This window comes from Musa acuminata, chromosome BXJ1-2, assembly GCF_036884655.1.
Source record: "Musa acuminata AAA Group cultivar baxijiao chromosome BXJ1-2, Cavendish_Baxijiao_AAA, whole genome shotgun sequence".
NCBI classification, from domain to species: domain Eukaryota; kingdom Viridiplantae; phylum Streptophyta; class Magnoliopsida; order Zingiberales; family Musaceae; genus Musa; species Musa acuminata.
In genome coordinates, this window is record NC_088328.1 from 23,099,362 (window position 1) to 23,117,349 (window position 17,988).

Sequence of the window (17,988 nt, forward strand, 5' to 3'; positions counted from 1 at the left end):
TTGGTTCTAAGACATGTGGATTGACGACTGTTCTTAGTCTTCGCCGTGGACATTGGATGGCCCGGAACACCGGAATTGACCAAAAGATCCATCTTTCTTTTACCCTTTCTGTTTCTCGGGTGATCTGTTTGTTGTATGCAGTAAGAAACAGAGTATCTATGAGTAGATTTGGCAGCGCCGCAATTTCGGTGGCACGGAGGGGTATTTTGGAGACCGAATGGGCCGGCTGCACCACAACTTCCCTGCCCACGGTCGTCTCCTTCCGCCCCTGGTTAAGAAGCAGCTTCCCACCTTGTTCCTATGTTTCTTCCACCGATTAGTTCGCGGAGAAGCTACATAGAGAGGAAAGTCTGAATCTTTTGGCTCTCCGTTCCTTCTTCTTCGTCTTCCTTTGATATCCATTTCTTGGAAAGCCTCTACCTTTTCGATAGAGGCCATGGGCAATTGCTTGGGCTCGTCGTCCGGTGTAGAGACTTCACGGAACGCTTCTTGTGAGTGTCGAGTTTGTCCTTCGAGATTGCTTTCCTATCTGGGTTTCGGATTTGCTTTGGACTGAGGGGATGAAGGTTCAGGGTTTTGCGTTATGTGCTTTGTTGTTTAGCTTCTTTTGTTGCTATTTTCTTAGACTTCTATGTTGGGCGATCCTTTTCTGGATTATTGTTGTTGCGTTCTTTCTATCTTTTCTGCTCTTTGGATAAGAGATTTGTTTACACTTGTACTGTAGAGTTTGCACTTTACTCGAATCCTCTCTAGAGAAGATCATATGTACTCTGGGTGAGTATTAAGCTGTTACATAAATCATGATCTTGTTTCCTATACTGCCTTCTGCTCCTGTTACATAGTCTTTATGATCATTCTGCTTAGCTATGTGCCTAGATGCATATGACACTTGTATTTCTAGGTATTATGGGGGATTAGACTTCATTTCTTGTGGTTATGTTCCTAGTGGCTTTCTAGGTTGCACAGAAAACATGTTATGCTGGATGTTAGGAGAAAAAAATGGATAAAGTTAGTGTCTTTGGGATACATGTATTTGAAATGATCAAACTTGAATTGTTTGTGGTCACCGATGTCGATAATATATACCGGTCATGTCTAATGCTGTAATCGTGTGCTTACTTTTGAGATATGTTGCTCTTCATCATTTCTTATGTGTTCTTCCCCCTCATTAAATAGATGCTTCAGGGACTTCTACCAGCAAAACAAGCTTGTCTTCATTTCCATCCACTCTGACATGTTCCACTCCATCAAATCTTTCTGCGCCTCACTACAAAGAACATACTGCTAGCGGGGCTCTTCCCACACCAAGAACTGAAAGGGAGATCTTGTCTTCTGCAAATTTGAAGGATTTCACATTCAGCGATCTAAAAAGTGCTACCAGAAACTTTCGTGCTGACAGTCTTATCGGGGAAGGAGGATTTGGTTGTGTCTACAAAGGTTGGATTGATGAACAAAGTCTTGCGCCCTCAAGGCCTGGATCAGGAGTGGTGGTTGCCATCAAGAAACTTAAACCCGAGGGATTCCAGGGCCACAAGGAATGGCTGGTATGATCTTGCAAATATACTGCACTAGAATTCTTCTTTCTTAATGTCCACTCTACATGTTCCTGGGTTTTGACGTTTTTAACAATTGATTGTAGACAGAGGTTAACTATCTTGGTCAGCTTCACCATCCAAACTTGGTCAAGCTGATTGGCTACTGTTCGGAGGGTGATAATCGACTTCTGGTCTATGAATTGATGCCAAAAGGCAGCTTGGAGAGTCATCTTTTCAGAAGTACGTGTTGAGGAAACAATAATATATTTAGCATTGTTTATTTTCAGGGATATGAACCCTTGTTTAAGTTAGACAAAGAAACCTGAACCCACATTTAAGACAAATTAAATTACAATTCTCTAGGTATTCATGTGTCTCAATTCTGTATCTGTTTCCATGTAAGTCTATTCGATAGATTGGAAAGCATTCATAATCTGTACCTGTGTATCCTGAAAAAGCTCCCATAGGCCAGTGGTTGTAAATGTATCTTTTACGCATGTATGTACCTGGCTATCTTCCTTATTGGGATGCTTGGCACTCAGAACTTTGTTGACACTGGTTTCATGCTTTCCTGTTACAGGAAGTGTTGAGACTCTGCCTTGGGCAACTAGGATCAAGGTTGCAATCGGAGCTGCTAGGGGACTCTCATTTTTGAATGATGAGTGTCAAATTATATACCGGGATCTTAAGGCTTCTAACATTCTTCTTGACACGGTATGTACCGGAGATGAGAGCTTGGAAAATTCATTATAGAGATCGGCTTACGAACTTACGACTTATTTTGCTTTCCTAACAATGCAGGATTTTAATGTGAAGCTTTCAGACTTTGGCTTGGCAAAAGATGGACCAACTGGGGATAGGACCCATGTCTCAACACAAGTCATGGGAACTTACGGATACGCAGCTCCAGAATATATCGCAACAGGTTCCCCAATTGTTGATTTTGTATATTAGACCCTTTCTTGTTCATCTCTGTATCTCCATTCACGCTGCAGAAAATTTCTCTAAACTAAGCAGATTACTTCTTGCATGAGGTCCCCAGCAGACGTGCTGGAATCCTGCTGATGATCAAGTTTGTTAACGACATCAAATTCTATTTTAAGTTCTCACTTCTCTAGCAAATGAATTACATGAAAGTATGTTTTGTGCTTTGGCTGAAAGTTAACAATGAATGCTTTTGTGAGGCTTAATGTGTAAATACAGAGCACCTGGTTGATTATCCACAGTTAAGAACCAAGATTTTCTTCTGAAACCTTCCCAGGTTGATTATTGCCGAGCATAAGAAATATGAATTGTTTTATTACCACTGCCAACAGCAAGACCATTGCTGAGATGTTACTCATCCTTTTTATCTATTTAAAAGTTATATGGTTCTAATGTTCTTAGGATCTTTTTCTTTTGTTTCTGAGAAGTCCTATATGAACTCTTATGTGTCCATTATTTAAATTTTACAGGTAGGCTCAATGCAAAAGCCGATGTCTACAGCTTCGGGGTTTTGTTATTAGAACTACTGACCGGACGCAGAGCTCTTGATAAAATAAGAGTTGCTGCAGAGCAGAACCTTGTGGATTGGACACGGCCTAGTTTGGGCGACAAGCGTAAACTGCATCGGATCATTGACCCAAGGCTAGAGGGTCGGTATCCAAAGAACGGAGCTCATGAATTTGCCAGCCTTGCTCTTCAGTGCATCAGAAATGATGCTAAACTCCGGCCTAATATGTCCGAGGTCTTGGCCGCTCTGGAGAAATTGCAGGACCCAAAATATGCTGCTTTGCCTCCGCAATCTAATCAAAAGAAGAAGAGTTCCAATACCATGCCAAGGTCGCCTATGAGAAATCCCCGCCCACCGCTGCGCCCAACACCCAGTGGCTCTTCTCTTAAATCCTACCATGCATAAACAAAGGATGCAAATTTGGACTCGCACGATTGCACACTAGCTCGATGGTGACAACAGGTGATGATTCTTTGAAGGACATTAAGGCTGCTACAGCTACCAGAAGTCATTCTTTCTCATCCCATTTTGCGTCCATACATGTTGAACAAAGTTCATCGACATTCGTTTATCGTGTTGTGTATTTATCTGTAAAACTTGATTCACCTAGCATTTGTAATATGTAACAGAGAGTTGGCTTGCACTTTGAGTCTTACTTTTTGGAGTGGATTTTTTTTTTTCACTTTATGTAAATATTCTCATAAAATACAACTATGCCGTATTTTCTTCTCCAAATATATAGTGTACTTCAAGCAGGGTTTTTATTGGCAACCCATATCAACTCTATTTTCCAATTGAATTTTCATATAAGATTCTGAATAAGTGTTAATGAAATTTTATTTAAGATTTAGAATAATTTTCATATAATTGGATGCTTTATAAGATTGAAAAAGGGGGAAAATAATACCTTTTTTTATTAGGCTTATCTAAAACTTAATTCTTTCTAAAGCTAATAGGATTTATTGAACCAAATTAAATCATAATTGGTTAAATTAGGGCTGACTTGGATCAGGTTTCGGTAACGGTATAAACTGACACGTCGGTTTGTCTTGGGTCGGTCCGGGTGAGCGCGCGGAAGGTAGGTCTTACCTTTTGTCTTTATTGATGAGTTAAATGGATCCGACGGAACATATAAATCGAACCCCCACGTTCCGATGGACCCGCGGAAAGGACATCCGCTACGTCGCCGCGGTCGCTTCGATTGGATCCTTCCTCTCTGTTCTTCCCTCGGGTAATCGTCGATTCCCAGATCGCCGGGTGTTGTTCCTCTTGTTCTTTCCATTGATCGAGAGAAGAATGATGAATCGATTCGAAGTGATTCACCAAACCCTTTTTTTTTATCGCAACAACCGGAGTCCTCTTTTCCCTTTCTTGATCGTATTTTCCTTTTTCCCTTTTAGGTTCCATTTTAGTAGCATTTTTGGCTTTATGGTGGTTTTCGCTTGTTTGAATCTTTTGCTTGTTGTTGCATTGCAATCCATCTGCGAAGCTGAATTTAATGTGATTTTGGTTTAGATGGTAATCATATATCGATCGTTGTGGAGATTCGACCTTTCAGATTTTAAAGATGATTGAAGTCTGATTGGGTCTTTTACGTTGGAGAAGAATGGTGCTAGTTCTAGCAATCGGTGACCTCCACATCCCTCACCGGGCGCCGGATCTGCCCGCCAAATTTAAGCAAATGCTTGTGCCTGGGAAGATTCAACACATCTTGTGTGTTGGAAATCTGTGCATTGAGGTGCTTATTTTCCTCTTCCCTTTAAAGTAATATATGCTTTTTTAATGTACTTTTGTATATGATGTCCATCGAAATGCCAATGGTTTGCATTTTTGTAATGTTAGGTAGCAGATTTTAGTAGGTGATTGATTTTTTCCAATTTCAATGGTTGAATATGTTGAGCAATATGTTTACATCACAACTGTAGGTTTCTTAGAATCTCACACATGAAAATTAATATTCTTGAGATTGACAAGTATGAGAAACTTTCATCTTGTAGGATGTGCATGATTACTTGAAAAGCCTTTGTCCTGACCTGCATTTTGCTCGAGGTGAATATGATGAGGATGCTCGTTATCCAGAAAGAAAGACTCACGATTGGTCAATTCAAGCTTGGGCTTTGCCATGGCCATCAGGTTTTCTTTTTTTATTTGCTCTGGGACATTGACCATGTATCTTTCAGTATCCTACATTGGAATTCAAATCACACATATTTTATGCATTGAATAAATTGTCTGCATTGTTTTTTAGAAGGAATTACTACATAGATAGATATTACATATGGCTGAAGTATTATCTATTAAATCACCATAAACTGAATTCTCTAGAACATTGTAGAATAAAATGACAAATACGTTATGAAATTATGAGTTCCTTACCTGTTTATTAGATTTTTTCTTTTCTTCTGGCACTATTTATGGTCCTTATATTCATTATACTCTTTTGTTGATATAATTAACATAAATCACTTTATGTTGCTTTGATTTTGAATTTTTTTTAACTTGATCTTATCGATACACTACTGGACACCTTATATCATTTGCATGATTCATTTCAATAGATCAATAGATATTGTCTGAATTTGTATAAAGAGGTTGTTGATTGTTTTTCTCATTAGAGTGGCAATTCTGTATCTTGAAGATTTTGATATGTTGTTCCTTTTTTTTTGTATTAGGTTAAGCATCTAACCATGGCACTTGGCTAAGCTACTAATCTGGGTGATCTTGGCATCTTTCAATATTCGATATATGCAAGTCTTCTTAGCATCTTGAAATTGTCTAGGACTAGTATACATGTGATCTTGGATTGGCATCATTACTGCCATGGACTCAATAATTTTCTCTTGTAAACCATGATATTCAAAAATGTCAAAATGTTTCTTCAGGTAATTTATTTTGATGTCAAGATCACCCAGACGATATTCTTTCAATTCTCAGTTCTCATTGTTGCTTTTTAACATTATCAAGTGGTTATTGGGTATTCATGTTTCATGTTTTCCATATCTATAGCTTATTCTTGATTTATGAGTATCATAGTCCCATGGGTGGAATTAAATTTATCAATGCTTTTTCGTAAAACTCAACCTTGATTCGGTTGACTGGTCATTCCCTGGGAGGTTTCCAACTTTGTTTTCTGCAGATGCAAACCCTTGCTATGATCCTGAATTTAGCAGAGAACAAATTTAAGTGTGTACTATGGGCTGGCATCATTTTTGCCCAAGAATTCATTAAATTTCTCTTGCAAGTTATGGTATTTAAAGACTTCCCTGTAGGTTCCTTTAAGTAGCTGTTTTCATACACAGCTGAAGTTGATGTTAAATCAAGTCACTTGCAAACTTCTTTCAATTTCCGGTCATATTCATTTGTTAGATAGATATTTTTATCAGTCATCCATCTGTCACATTTATCATGTTGATTATACAGATCATCCCATAGAGTGACTTGGATTCGTTAGCCATGTTTCAGAGACAACTGGATGTAGATATCCTTGTGACCGGACACACTCGCCAGTTCAAGGCTTACAAGCACGAGGGTGGTGTTGTGATAAACCCTGGCTCGGCAACTGGAGCTCATGCCAGCATAACCTATGATGCGAACCCCAGATTTGTACTGCTGGACATTGATGGCCTTCGTGTTTTGATCTACATTTATGAGCTTGTCGATGGCCAGGTGAAGGTCGACAAGATTGCAACTACTCTGCCTGCTCTTTGATCCTCTGTAAATTGACAACCTCCGTACTCTGATTTTGTTGCTTGATTGAGCTGAACCTTAAATCTGCATCTGGACGACATCTAATTGTTTTGAGAATTCTCCATTCCTTGTCAAGCCTAATCTGTCTGCATCACACGTTTACTCGTCAGGATGCTAAATGTTGGTTCTTGGAGCCACCTCAGATCTCTCCTGCTGTGTATTCGAGGTAACATGTTTCTGATGGTTTTCCACTCACTCTGAACATTTTGCATCTATCTGCTGCTATCCCATTTGTATGATATAGCTGCCTTCCTGTTCTGCATTCTTAATGTAAAGGTATCAGCCTCAAATCTTACTTCTTTTGATTAGGGTAGGTTAGCATTCTGTGAAACATGAACAGGCTAGGATCAGTCGATCAGCTGCACAGGGCGATTGAGGGGACAGGGAAACCCGCTCAGATTCATGTGTGCCCCACGACAGAAAGTTGCCACGTGTCTTGTTTGCCCAAATGTAGGCCACCACTCTTGTCCCTTCCGTGCGAGGATCAGCTATACTGATTGGAGCAGGGAACTAGGAAATCGGGTCATTTGGGCCAAACCAAATGAACCCCACCTGACTTGTGCACCGCGTGAGGATCGGTTGTGTCGGGTTGACACGGGAGACGGGAAAGATGATACGGTCCACCTCATCCTTCACTCCTCGTCTCCTATATATTTGTACTGGCCCGTTCTTTCCCGGGCGAACCCATCTCAAATTCCCAGAGGGAAGAGAGAAGGGATCAGAGACGGCGAAAGGGGATCTGGATGAGGTGGCGAACACTGGCGTTCTCGGAGCCGGACGGGTCTCCGATCTGATCTCCCCCAACAAGAAGGTCGGATCTCGGATCACTGTTCTTTAGTTCACTTGGATTTTGAGCAGAATTGCTTTGGTTCGCTCTTTGTGGGATTCGATTCTGATGAGTTTTACCTCGTCCTGGTCGTTTTGTTCTTCTACGAGTTCGTCAAACGATTTCCATCTCATCTGGTTCCAGTGTATCATCTTCCAAATTTTCGTCTTCTATTTTTTCTTTTCCCCTCTCGATCTTACTCCCGATCTCCCCTTTTTTTAATTATAGGAATCAATTATTTTCATTTTTATTTGAAAACGTAATTCTATTTTTCAATCATGTTATCAACTTCGTTTTTTAAATATTCGAATGGCGCTATTCGTCTCTCCCCCTTCAAACTTAAAAGACGGTAATCAGGTCATTTCAAATCTTAGAAGCGGCATATCATCTTATGAAATCCATTTCAAAAGCGTATTATGGTCAATTTCATTTTGAGAGGTAAGCTGAACCGATGGAGCCGCATCGGGTGGGCGGTGGGGAGATCAGCGGCGGCGATCGGACGGTCAGCATCGACGCATCAGGATCATGGAATGAGCTGTCGTCGATCCGACGGCGGAGGCTCTCCTCCCCCTCGCCGAGCGCCTTCCTCACCCCCGCCTTCGACGCCTGCGCCACCGCCACCCTCAGCTCCTCCGGCATCGGCGGCGGCGCCGACAGCTCCCTCGACTTCGACCCCTCCCTGCTCCGCTACACCCGCTTCCGGCCTCATCTCTCCCCTTCCGACTCATCCGATCTCAGGTCGACGTCGACGAGGCGGCGCCTCCTCCAACTCCGATCCTCCCTGAGCTCGTTTCCGTCTTCCTCGGCGGAGGGGGGCTGCTGCTTCGTCTCGCCGCTCTCCCCCATCGACAACCTCCCGACGGGGAGGTCGCTTCCGGTGCACATGACGCCGCTCACGATGCAGGTGGGGGAGGACGTGGTGGTGATGGACGGGGTGCTGGTTAGCGACGCCGAGACTACCAGCCGGCGGAGTCTACACAGGACGGAGGCCTGCCGCGCCTGGGACGAGAACGGGATCTGCCGCTACGGTTCCAAATGCCAGGTAAGCTTCTAATACTGCCAGGTCCCTGCGGATATCAAAATGTCCGAGAACAGATGGAACTCGGAATAGTAGCAAAGATGGTAGTCTTTCAGTCGGAGTGGGAGAGTATAAATGATTCGGTCGAAATCCAAACACCATTAGTGACAGTTGTTGAAGTAGTCGAGATGTAAGGAACTCCCTCTATCTGTCTTTATGATCTGTAAGGATTCAGAACGGCAATGAACAGAGACAGTTAGTTCTGTGCGTCTCTTTCTTTTGATGTATTTAATCTTATTCTTTTCCTAAAAATTATCTTTTTATTTGGTTGATCTAATTTGTTGGCTTCGAACTCGACAGTTTGCTCATGGGAAGGAGGAGCTGCGCGGTGGTCGCCGCTCTGTGAAACAAGCATCTGAGGTAAACAATAATCATTGTCTTTTCTTGATAGCAAGTAAAACATATATGGTTTAGCTCGGAGTTATCATGAGAAGTACGAGCACAAAGTATAAGAGGATTATGATTAATGGTGCCTCGACTTGTATATTTGCATTCATTTTCTTCAGGTAAAGAGTGAGTTTTATTTAACAGATTTAAAGAGGATGAATGCATATGAAGTGCATGTGAAGGTAAAAGATTCAGAGATAAAAGATAAATAAAATGTTTTCTTGAGTCAGAAATAGTAGCAAGTGGAAGTCAGGGAAGAAAAAAATAAGGGAATATTAATTTTTTTTTTATTTTTTTTTATTAATATTAATAAAAGATTCAGACAAGGAGAAAATCCTTGTCTTTCCTCTGCATTCACTGTTATTAAACATCCTGTCGCGTTTCAGGTACCAGCTATGCGTTCCGGCCGAAGCCGAACCCAGTTCGGCTCTATTCTTCCATCTGCAGCATCGAGTTATGCTGTGTTCGGCTCTCTTCTTCCATCTGCAGCATCGAGTTATGCTGTCTATGATGCTGCTGCTGGAGTAACCACGAGAAATGTTGCTCCACCTGCTGCCATGAACAATCACTTGACAGCGGACGCAGACTACCAGCGGCTGATCATTCCGGCCCCGAACCAAGCATCTCCTGCTGCATCAGTCGGAGCTATGACCGCTCCCTCGACTGCGGAGGCTGACAGCAAGCAGCAAACAACTCCTCTTTCTTCTCCACAATCAACAGAGCCGTCGTTTCAATGGCCCATGACAGAAGCGGAGGATGATCAGATATCTCGGATCCTGTATGGCCCCAGCCAGCGCCGGAGGCTCCCAGTCTTCACTCAGTTCTGCCCAGAGTGAGTTCCACTGCGACCACCATCTCCTTACTGCTGCTATTCCTCTTTACAAATCCTTCATGGGCCCTCTTATTCTTGCATACTATTGGCACATTTCACCACTCGACACTAAAGGTAGCTTTACATCAAGGTCTAATACAAACACAAAATTTTCAGCTGAGTTTGACAAAATTTCTCTAGACGATGCCAAACCAAGTTGACTATGGCAGAGCCATTCCATGCATTTGTACATTCTTTGATCTTGTTTTGGTCTGGTCACTGCTATTGATGAGTTTGGAGCATCCATCACCTCACCTCCAAAAATAAAGCATGAGCACATAGATATGGCCATTGAACTCTAAAACCCTAAATCGATGGCCATGGAACTCTGCAATGCATGAGGAAATGTCTTCATCTCAATCTCAGCCAAGTATTAGAAATAAGTTGAGATCAACAAATTCGTTTAATGTACATGTAGCAAAACTTGCAGACTATCATCTAAAACAGAAACATCCAAAGTTGCATGCATGTCCCTGTGCTGACTCAATAGTCCAATTTTTTACTGCTCTCACAAGTATGTACAACAGTATAAGTAGAAAACTGCAATCAGCATATATGTCCACAAAACTGTCACAGAGCCTTACACCCAGTGCTGTGGCAGATTGACTAAAATTAGACATGATCTGCAGAAGAATTGTGCAACACAAACTGTACATGATAAAAAAAAGATTTAAAACAGTTCAAACTGTGACCACAACAAATACAAGGGAACTACCAATCTCTTGCAGTAGAAAAATCCTATCTCCCGCTATATAGAACAGCTTTAAAGCGTCGGGTACGTGAAATGTTTTGTTTGCAGCAGTACTCTGAGACAAGGAAATGTATACGACGGTTCAAACTCTTAGTCTTTCAAAGGTCTTGCTTCTAACCCACCTTGTCGACGAGTGACTAAGCTGTACGGCATGTACGTCCCAAGCATCCTGTCCCAAACTGAGAAGAATGGCTGCGAGTAGTTGTATTTAGATCCTTGTAGCTGATGGTGGATGTCGTGATAGGCTGTGTTGTTCTGAAAGAACATGTGGAAGATATTCCCGGGCAACCAAAGGCCACAGTGATCATCTATAGTCTTGATTACAGCAAAGCAGAAAAAGAACACAGCAGTACGTGGTGTCATCCCTGTGATCAGGAATGACATGGCGCCACCAAAGGTGTCAAGGAGGAGACCCTCCAATGGGTGGTTGTAGAGTGCTCCAACCGCGTAAGGAACAACCAGGCGGTGATGCTGGGAGTGAATATGACGGTACAGGAACTTGTTGTGGTGCATGTATCGGTGTACAAAATACTGCCATGTATCCATTACTAACATTGCCATGAAGACCTGCAAGATTTGAACTGGAATAGATGGTTGAACAGGCACCCCCAACAAGCTTGCCTGGGCAGTCACCTGCAACAAAGACGTGTGGAGTCTTACATCAATCACAGAAGTATCACCAATCAAATAAATTCTTTTTCATCAAATTCAGCATCCTCATACAAACAATTAATGCTAACTGTAAATCAATACAATGCGGAATACTTAACCAAGCCTAGGAACTTTCATAAATTAAGCACAAAAAAATGTCATATGTATGTTTTAGGACCTTTGCCTCGAACAATGTAACCAACTCTTAGAAATTGCAGATGCAATTGAGTCACCACATATGTTTTCAGACTCGAGAGTCAAGGAGATGAAGGATTGATTAAGGTGCATCACTGGTATAATTGTCGTAAACGTAAATATGGAGTCAGCACACCTCATACAATATATATTCCATGGTAAGGTCTTCATGGTAACTCTTTTTCCCTATGGTTCAACATATGGTGTGATGTTTCCGTTATGCATCATCGAAATGAAATTTCCATTCAGATGTGGAATGTCCTCAATTAATTTGAAGACAAAAACTAGCGGTCATGAACCTGGCGTACGACTCCTCCCAAAGTAGGGTCTCCTTACCTCTCTGTATTGTATACATAAAGATACTGTTTGCGTGACTCGAATATTGCCAATGTTATAGAAGAACATCCTTACCATCGTACAAAGTCCCCCCTCAGAACATCTACTAATCATCGAACTTTCAAATCGTCTCCCACAAAGGCACCTTTGTACACACGCTTCAGTATAAGCATAGTAAATGGCCCTTACATTTTTCTAGTACATACTGGAAATCCACTTCTTCAGTATAAGCATAGTAAACGCATTCATAACAAATGAGGTTTTTAAACGATGTAATATTTGAGCTAAGAGATGTCATCCCCACCGTAATATTTTTGAAGCAATATTTCTAAGATTACAGCCACATCAAACAAAAGCAACAGCTTCAGGGAGGCATATCATCGTCCACGGAACAACTTCACAATTAGATCAAGCAAAATCTTACCATCACAAGCTCGACTCACTTTCTTCTAGGAAATAGTTGAGTTGCATTATAACCAAAATCACCTCAAGCATGTTATCAAAGAACAATCATAACAAGTATTTTCTATTGCATACGCGAAAACAAACAAAAGTGAATCAAAGATATGCACCTAATAATCTTTAAAAGTCAAACCTACCCAACAAAAAGAGTTGGTTGTTTTGCAGGCATATTGTTCGACACAAGTCTTAAGAAAGGGCATATGAATTCTCACCAAGAAGAGCACTTGTGCGACGGTTGCTTGGACGAGCTGTTGCAACAGTACGCCCTTCACCACAGTCGACAGCGTCACCAGGTTCTTCTGCTCCTCTTCTTTCTCGGTGTGCAATCGGTAGCGGTCCAACCGCGGCAGGAGCTGGTAGAAGCCGGCGTAGAGCCAGTAAACGACGATAGGGGCGAACGTGCCCATCACGTCGTCGCTCACATACCCTTCCCAAAACACCATCTTCTCAAGAATCACAAGTCCAATTAGGGTTCCGCTTCGATCATAGGATCCCAGGAAAAGGTAACTCGAGCACTAAGGGGAAGAACTCGGGTTGAGCTTGGCCTGCGACCCAGAACCAATTCGGGGAAACGTAGGATCTTCAAGGGTTTCTGGCACCGAATTCGGGGAAACGTCGGATCTCCTAGGGTTTCTGCGGATTAAAAGAGAACCGGTTAAGGCATAACGACCGCCACGAGAAAAACAATCGAGATTTCTTGTCAGAGCCCGAGCACCATGGGGAAGAACTCGAGGTTGCACTTCGCCTGCGACCTAAGAAGATTAAAGAGACGATCCGAGGATCGGAATTATAGGTTGGATGTTTTTGAGTTTCGCGGATGAAAGCACCAGTTTGATCGGTAGAACTCCGGAAGAAGAAAAAAGATATTTTTTTCGGTGATGCGATCGACGAGAGAGAGAGAGAGAGAGAGAGAGAGAGAGAGAGAGAGGACAGAGGAAACGGAGTGGGGATCTGATTCGATTCTTACGAGATTTTTGTTGGCGGGGGATTCTTGTTGTTCTTCTGGTAAGCGCGACGGAAGCCACAGAAGAGGGAAGCCGCCCCTCCCCTTCCGTCTCCCCCCGTTCCGTCGAAGCGCGACGACGGCGGCGTCGACGGGCGAATGACTTCTCCTCCCATTACTTTTTCGCATCGTGGGGCCCGCGTCCTTCGGCCAACTGTCGCAGGGCTTTTAAAGAGATTCTTCGACGGTAAAATTATTTTATATTATTATTATTATATATAACATAATAACATGTGTGGATCCGTGGCGCAATGGTAGCGCGTCTGACTCCAGATCAGAAGGTTGCGTGTTCGATTCACGTCGGGTTCAAAACCCTGATTCATATTTTTTTTTTTTATTGTAGGAGACGTGAGAGAAAGAAAGGCTTTATTGGTCTTACACAAACGGTAGAATGAAAGTACATGAATAAGAAAATAAAAAATGAATGATGTGATTTCAATCCATGATTTCATTAATTTAATTTAAATAAAAACTATTTTCACATCCTTACCTTTTCTCATTTCTTATTCATTTTATAAGAAAATATTTTGATAATAAAATAACCCTTATTATTGTTAATTTATTGTGGATTGTCGTTTGTTATTATAGAAAAATATTATTGGTGTCTTTCTCGGTACAACTAAACCTGATCCGGACTTGTTCATATGATTTTTTTCATAGTAATTATTTATACTAACGTCAGGAGTAGCTTCTCGATCCAGTCTCTTGGATGCTTAAATTACTATCAAAGTCTATCATCTTTAATTTGGAGTTAAAAGTGTGTTTTAATCTTGACCTTAGGAGAAATAATATCTCATAAAGATTTCGTAAGGGAGATAGCTCGTAACCGACTCGAACTGTCCTTGAATCTCTAGAAATATTTATATAAATATTTTACTAAGAAGGCCGTTAATAATCGACTCAAATTACCTCTTGACTTTTAAGAATATCCCTATGAATATTCTGGATATAAGACGGTTCGTAACGGACTTGAACTATCCCATAGATTTTTAAGAATATTCCTATGAATATTTCATTGGGAAGGTAACTCTATAACTGACTTGAGTTATCTTTTGAAGTCCTATTCACGTGGGCAAGAGGGTGTTGGGTTATTTGGGTCTTTATCTTCCTATTAGTGATCGTATATTCTCTATCATTTTATTATAATTTTAAATCTATATATATTTAAATTATTAATATAGTTTTATATTTATTTAAGGAGATAAAAGGACACTAATCAACAAATCATATGGGTTATTAAAAATCATCAATAACAACAAATTAACATACACAAACCGATAAAAAAAAGATTAATATTTTCTTTTGATTTGAGTTTAAGATGCAAAATTAAGATCAATCGCATGTATTCATTCAATTTAATGCAAAAGATAATTCTCCTAATAATTTAATAATCATAACAATCGAATTATAGAGTTTAACTCAACGGTTAAATAATAAAAATCCAGGTTTTGTATTATGAATATGCAATTTAATGGGACAAATGTACGTGAAATCAATTGGGTGGAAGGGAGATGCGATGTAGATTTAGCAACGACGCGAAATAACTGTCACAGGGCAGTGAACCGGTGTGCGATGAGCCGGGCGGCGATGGACCGACCAACGCCCATAACTGCCGTCACTAGAAAGATCATAACAAAAGGTCCGGTTCTACTGATTGAGAGCCAAAACGGCCCCCATCTCTCTCCTCTTATTTCTCTCTTCCTCTCCATTCTCTCTCTCTCCCTATATAATCCTCCTCCTTTCTTCCACGTTTCCTCCGCCACCGCCTCCCCCCCAACATCACTTGTCTTCTTCCTCTCATTCCCTGGGAGGTATGCATGCACGTGTGATCTCAAACACGGCCTTTCCAATTTGTTCTTTGAATTTTACAGGATCTGCAGTTCTGAATTGTTCAGATATATTTTCCATTATTATTATTATTATTATTATTATTAATTATTATTGTATTTGTCTTCCAATTCTACAATAAAATTCTTTGTTACGTGGATCATTAGTCGTATTTGTCTTCCATTTCATGAGCAAATTTCGAGTTTTTTTTATTCTCAAATGCTATTGATCGACAATTCTGTGACAATGATCGGTGTATCGCAGGATGCAGTTGCAATTTTCTATGTTAATGTCGATGGAAGTGATGTAAATTTCGATGGGACTGAGATGTTCTTGTTTCAGATACTCCAATTTTACGTGCCCGAGAAGGTCATGGGGAACAGAGGTCAAGCCTCTGCTTGCCCGCCGCGAGCCCTCGTCGCACAGGGCTCGCTGCACACCATCACCTTCGACGACGTCCAACATCACCTGTCTGAGTTGGGGAAGCCGCTGAATTCCATGAACTTGGATGAACTGTTGAATTCGGTCATGGCAGTGGAGCAGCAGATCCAAGCTCCGTCTTCTTCTTCCTCTTCCTCTTCGTCATCCTCGTCGTCGTCATCGTGCACCACCAACGCTTCCTCGGTCCCTCCGGGAAACTACGACCTGAATTGCCCGCTCAGCCACAAGACCGTCGACGAGGTGTGGCGCGAGATCATGCGGCACGAAGAGCAAGGCAACGCGGAGGGCGCCGAGACGTTCGGGGAGACGACGCTGGAGGATTTCCTGGTCCGGGCCGGCGCCATCAACGTCGGCGCTCCCAACTGCGGTGGTGGGATCGACGGGGACTCCCCGCCTCTGCTGCCGATGGACCCGGTGGTGCAGCAGCAGCAGCAGCAGGAGGAGTGGCTCCGGTACCAGTTGACCACCGCTCAACACCAGCAGCAGAGCCAACCCATGTCGCTCTTGGAGACAGGCCTGCCGTTGTTCGCCAACGCGGTCATGAATGCAGGGCTGTGCGACCACCAGCTCGTCGTCAAGCCTGCCTCATCGGACTCCAAAATGACCAGCGAGCGGCAGAGAAGCGACGAGAAGACGATCGATAAGATCACGGAGAGGAGGCAGAAGAGGATGATAAAGAATCGAGAGTCGGCAGCTCGATCGCGTGCACGAAAGCAGGTGTCTATATATCCACACATTACATAGATTTGGTTGCATCGTCTCTTATGCATTGGATCGCAGGCTTATATAAAGCAATTGGAAGAGGAGGTGATGCAATTGACCAACACCAACAAGCGGCTCAAGAAACAGAAGGTATGAACGGAATTAAGAAGAAGGTTCTCTTTTAGAACACAGAAGCACGATCTGAGTTGGATAGCAAATCTGACCAACCGCACAAACTTCCTTCCATGGACTGATTGTACATATCTTAATTTCCAAAGCTTTTATGCTTCGAAAAAAAAATTCCTCCTAAGATATAGAATTCCTTCGATCAATGCATCCACAATTCATTTCTCTGCAGGCGCCAAACTCCTAATTCATTGCAGCACTCTTCCAAGAACATCTTTGATCTTTTTCTTTTGGTTATTTGCTTCAGAAGAAGAAGAATGGTAGTCTAATTATCATATGCTACATCGAAACACCCAAATCTTATTACTGAATACCTTCCCGTGAGATGTATATCACTGTTAGGCACAAAGGCATTCACCATGAACCAATTTAAGTGTTCTGTTGATTGGAACACCACCCAAGCTCGTTATAGCTGTAATGTGGATCAGAACACAGAATTCAACTAAAACCTACGCATGGAAAATGATAATAAGGTGAATTTAAATGTTTTCTTAAATGAATGAATCATTGGGAGTAGCAATAATGATGTTCGTTCTAAGACAAAGAAGAGGTTTTCATCAACTAAGCGGGGCAAATTCTTCAGGTTTCCACATCTGTAATTTGCTGGTCTTGCGATTGCTGGATGTGACTAATTTGTTTCAGAGACTGCACAGAAGTAGAATTTTGCATCATGATCATGCATTTTTCTTTGTGACAATGGATTCCTCAAAATGGAGATATGAGCTAATGGTTCATCATGCTGCCTCTTTCAGGAAGAAGAGATGGCGTTGCGGGTCACTCCGCCATCAGAGCCGAGATACCAATTACGGCGTACGAGCTCTGCAAAATTTTGAGCTCCAACGTGCTCCAGTTTTGACAAGATTCTTACTTCTTTGAACACCATGATATATTTAGTTAATCCAACACATAAACATTTGGCTTCTTATATCGATCTTTCATCTTTGAGGTTTCAAATAAGAGAAACTGAAGAGGGAAAAGAAATGTCTTTTTTGTTCAAACCAGTCTTTATATACCTACCTCTGTGCATTTTTTTTTCTTTTTATGCATTGTTTTCACTAATAAAGATGTTTTTCATTCATTGTATCGAATCAATAACATAAAAATGAAATTTTTGTTCTTGTTTTTTCCCTTCATTCACTTAATCTTTGGATTTTAGTTCCTTTTTTTTTTTCTTGTCTTAATCCTGAGGGATAGATAGAGACGGCCAGACTCCATGTTCCTTGTCCATCACTGACTGATCTCCTTTGTTTCCCCTCCTATCGATTTGTTCTTAGCAATCGCCACATTGCTGCTTGCCTAGCCATCAAAAGACACAACTCCGTACTGATCCATCGTTCATTATCGTCAAGCGAAATTAATGAACAGGGGACGGCTCTTGCTTGATGGATGTGCGTTCCAAATCATTCTCGGCCACCAACAGTGGAGGTTCAAGGCAGCCAACCAGGTGAGAGTGAGGACCCCGGTTCCTTTTTTACTGTTAAATCTCCAACACAGGAGC

The 17,988-nt window shown here is 41.8% G+C and overlaps 4 protein-coding genes and 1 non-coding gene across 9 annotated transcripts; 4 read left to right on the forward strand and 1 right to left on the reverse strand.

The window, feature by feature from the left end:
- Window positions 1-239: 239 nt before the first annotated feature.
- LOC103976105 (probable serine/threonine-protein kinase PBL2) lies at window positions 240-3,670 on the forward strand. Of its 2 annotated transcripts, none has more exons than XM_009391297.3 (6): window positions 240-491; window positions 1,186-1,544; window positions 1,640-1,775; window positions 2,116-2,249; window positions 2,337-2,460; window positions 2,990-3,670. In XM_009391297.3, exons 1-6 carry the CDS (start codon window positions 437-439, stop codon window positions 3,430-3,432), a joined length of 1,251 nt encoding a protein of 416 aa, XP_009389572.1. In that variant the 5' UTR covers window positions 240-436; the 3' UTR covers window positions 3,433-3,670. The 2 variants fall into 2 exon arrangements, with proteins under 2 accessions (XP_009389572.1, XP_009389571.1); XM_009391296.3 differs by having other exon boundaries at window positions 242-491; window positions 1,177-1,544.
- A 506-nt stretch (window positions 3,671-4,176) lies between these two features.
- LOC135582273 (uncharacterized) lies at window positions 4,177-10,417 on the forward strand. 3 transcript variants are annotated; one of them, XM_065094062.1, is made up of 7 exons: window positions 4,177-4,258; window positions 4,543-4,765; window positions 5,025-5,160; window positions 6,448-6,940; window positions 7,084-8,642; window positions 8,979-9,038; window positions 9,452-10,417. In XM_065094062.1, exons 5-7 carry the CDS (start codon window positions 8,052-8,054, stop codon window positions 9,899-9,901), a joined length of 1,101 nt encoding a protein of 366 aa, XP_064950134.1. In that variant the 5' UTR covers window positions 4,177-4,258; window positions 4,543-4,765; window positions 5,025-5,160; window positions 6,448-6,940; window positions 7,084-8,051; the 3' UTR covers window positions 9,902-10,417. The 3 variants fall into 3 exon arrangements, with proteins under 3 accessions (XP_064950134.1, XP_064950136.1, XP_064950135.1); XM_065094064.1 differs by having other exon boundaries at window positions 6,490-6,940; XM_065094063.1 differs by having other exon boundaries at window positions 4,239-4,341; window positions 6,448-8,642.
- A 48-nt stretch (window positions 10,418-10,465) lies between these two features.
- On the reverse strand, window positions 10,466-13,468 carry LOC135582279 (very-long-chain aldehyde decarbonylase GL1-9-like). Of its 2 annotated transcripts, XM_065094066.1 has the most exons (4): window positions 13,299-13,468; window positions 13,047-13,083; window positions 12,544-12,964; window positions 10,466-11,320 (listed from the first exon to the last, which is right to left on the reverse strand). In XM_065094066.1, exons 3-4 carry the CDS (start codon window positions 12,772-12,774, stop codon window positions 10,778-10,780), a joined length of 774 nt encoding a protein of 257 aa, XP_064950138.1. In that variant the 5' UTR covers window positions 12,775-12,964; window positions 13,047-13,083; window positions 13,299-13,468; the 3' UTR covers window positions 10,466-10,777. The 2 variants fall into 2 exon arrangements, with proteins under 2 accessions (XP_064950138.1, XP_064950137.1); XM_065094065.1 differs by lacking the exon at window positions 13,047-13,083.
- A 103-nt stretch (window positions 13,469-13,571) lies between these two features.
- TRNAW-CCA (transfer RNA tryptophan (anticodon CCA)) lies at window positions 13,572-13,643 on the forward strand. The gene has a single exon. It is a non-coding gene; the product is annotated as a tRNA-Trp (tRNA).
- Window positions 13,644-15,449: 1,806 nt separating this feature from the next.
- LOC135612663 (protein ABSCISIC ACID-INSENSITIVE 5-like) lies at window positions 15,450-17,502 on the forward strand. The gene is made up of 2 exons (XM_065109227.1): window positions 15,450-16,454; window positions 17,243-17,502. The coding sequence occupies exon 1, from the start codon at window positions 15,489-15,491 to the stop codon at window positions 16,344-16,346; it is 858 nt and encodes a 285-aa protein (XP_064965299.1). The 5' UTR covers window positions 15,450-15,488; the 3' UTR covers window positions 16,347-16,454; window positions 17,243-17,502.
- Window positions 17,503-17,988: the final 486 nt, after the last annotated feature.

Coding starts and splice junctions, on each gene's coding strand:
- LOC103976105 (XM_009391296.3), top strand. CDS start 437: ATGGGCAATTGCTTGGGCTCGTCGTCCGGTGTAGAGACTTCACGGAAC. Junction 492..1,176: donor GACTTCACGGAACGCTTCTT/GTGAGTGTCGAG, acceptor CTCATTAAATAG/ATGCTTCAGGGACTTCTACC. Junction 1,545..1,639: donor AGGGCCACAAGGAATGGCTG/GTATGATCTTGC, acceptor AATTGATTGTAG/ACAGAGGTTAACTATCTTGG.
- LOC135582273 (XM_065094062.1), top strand. CDS start 8,052: ATGGAGCCGCATCGGGTGGGCGGTGGGGAGATCAGCGGCGGCGATCGG. Junction 8,643..8,978: donor GCTACGGTTCCAAATGCCAG/GTAAGCTTCTAA, acceptor CGAACTCGACAG/TTTGCTCATGGGAAGGAGGA. Junction 9,039..9,451: donor CTGTGAAACAAGCATCTGAG/GTAAACAATAAT, acceptor GTCGCGTTTCAG/GTACCAGCTATGCGTTCCGG.
- LOC135582279 (XM_065094065.1), bottom strand. CDS start 12,774: ATGGTGTTTTGGGAAGGGTATGTGAGCGACGACGTGATGGGCACGTTC. Junction 11,321..12,543: donor TCGCACAAGTGCTCTTCTTG/GTGAGAATTCAT, acceptor TCTTTGTTGCAG/GTGACTGCCCAGGCAAGCTT.
- LOC135612663 (XM_065109227.1), top strand. CDS start 15,489: ATGTTCTTGTTTCAGATACTCCAATTTTACGTGCCCGAGAAGGTCATG.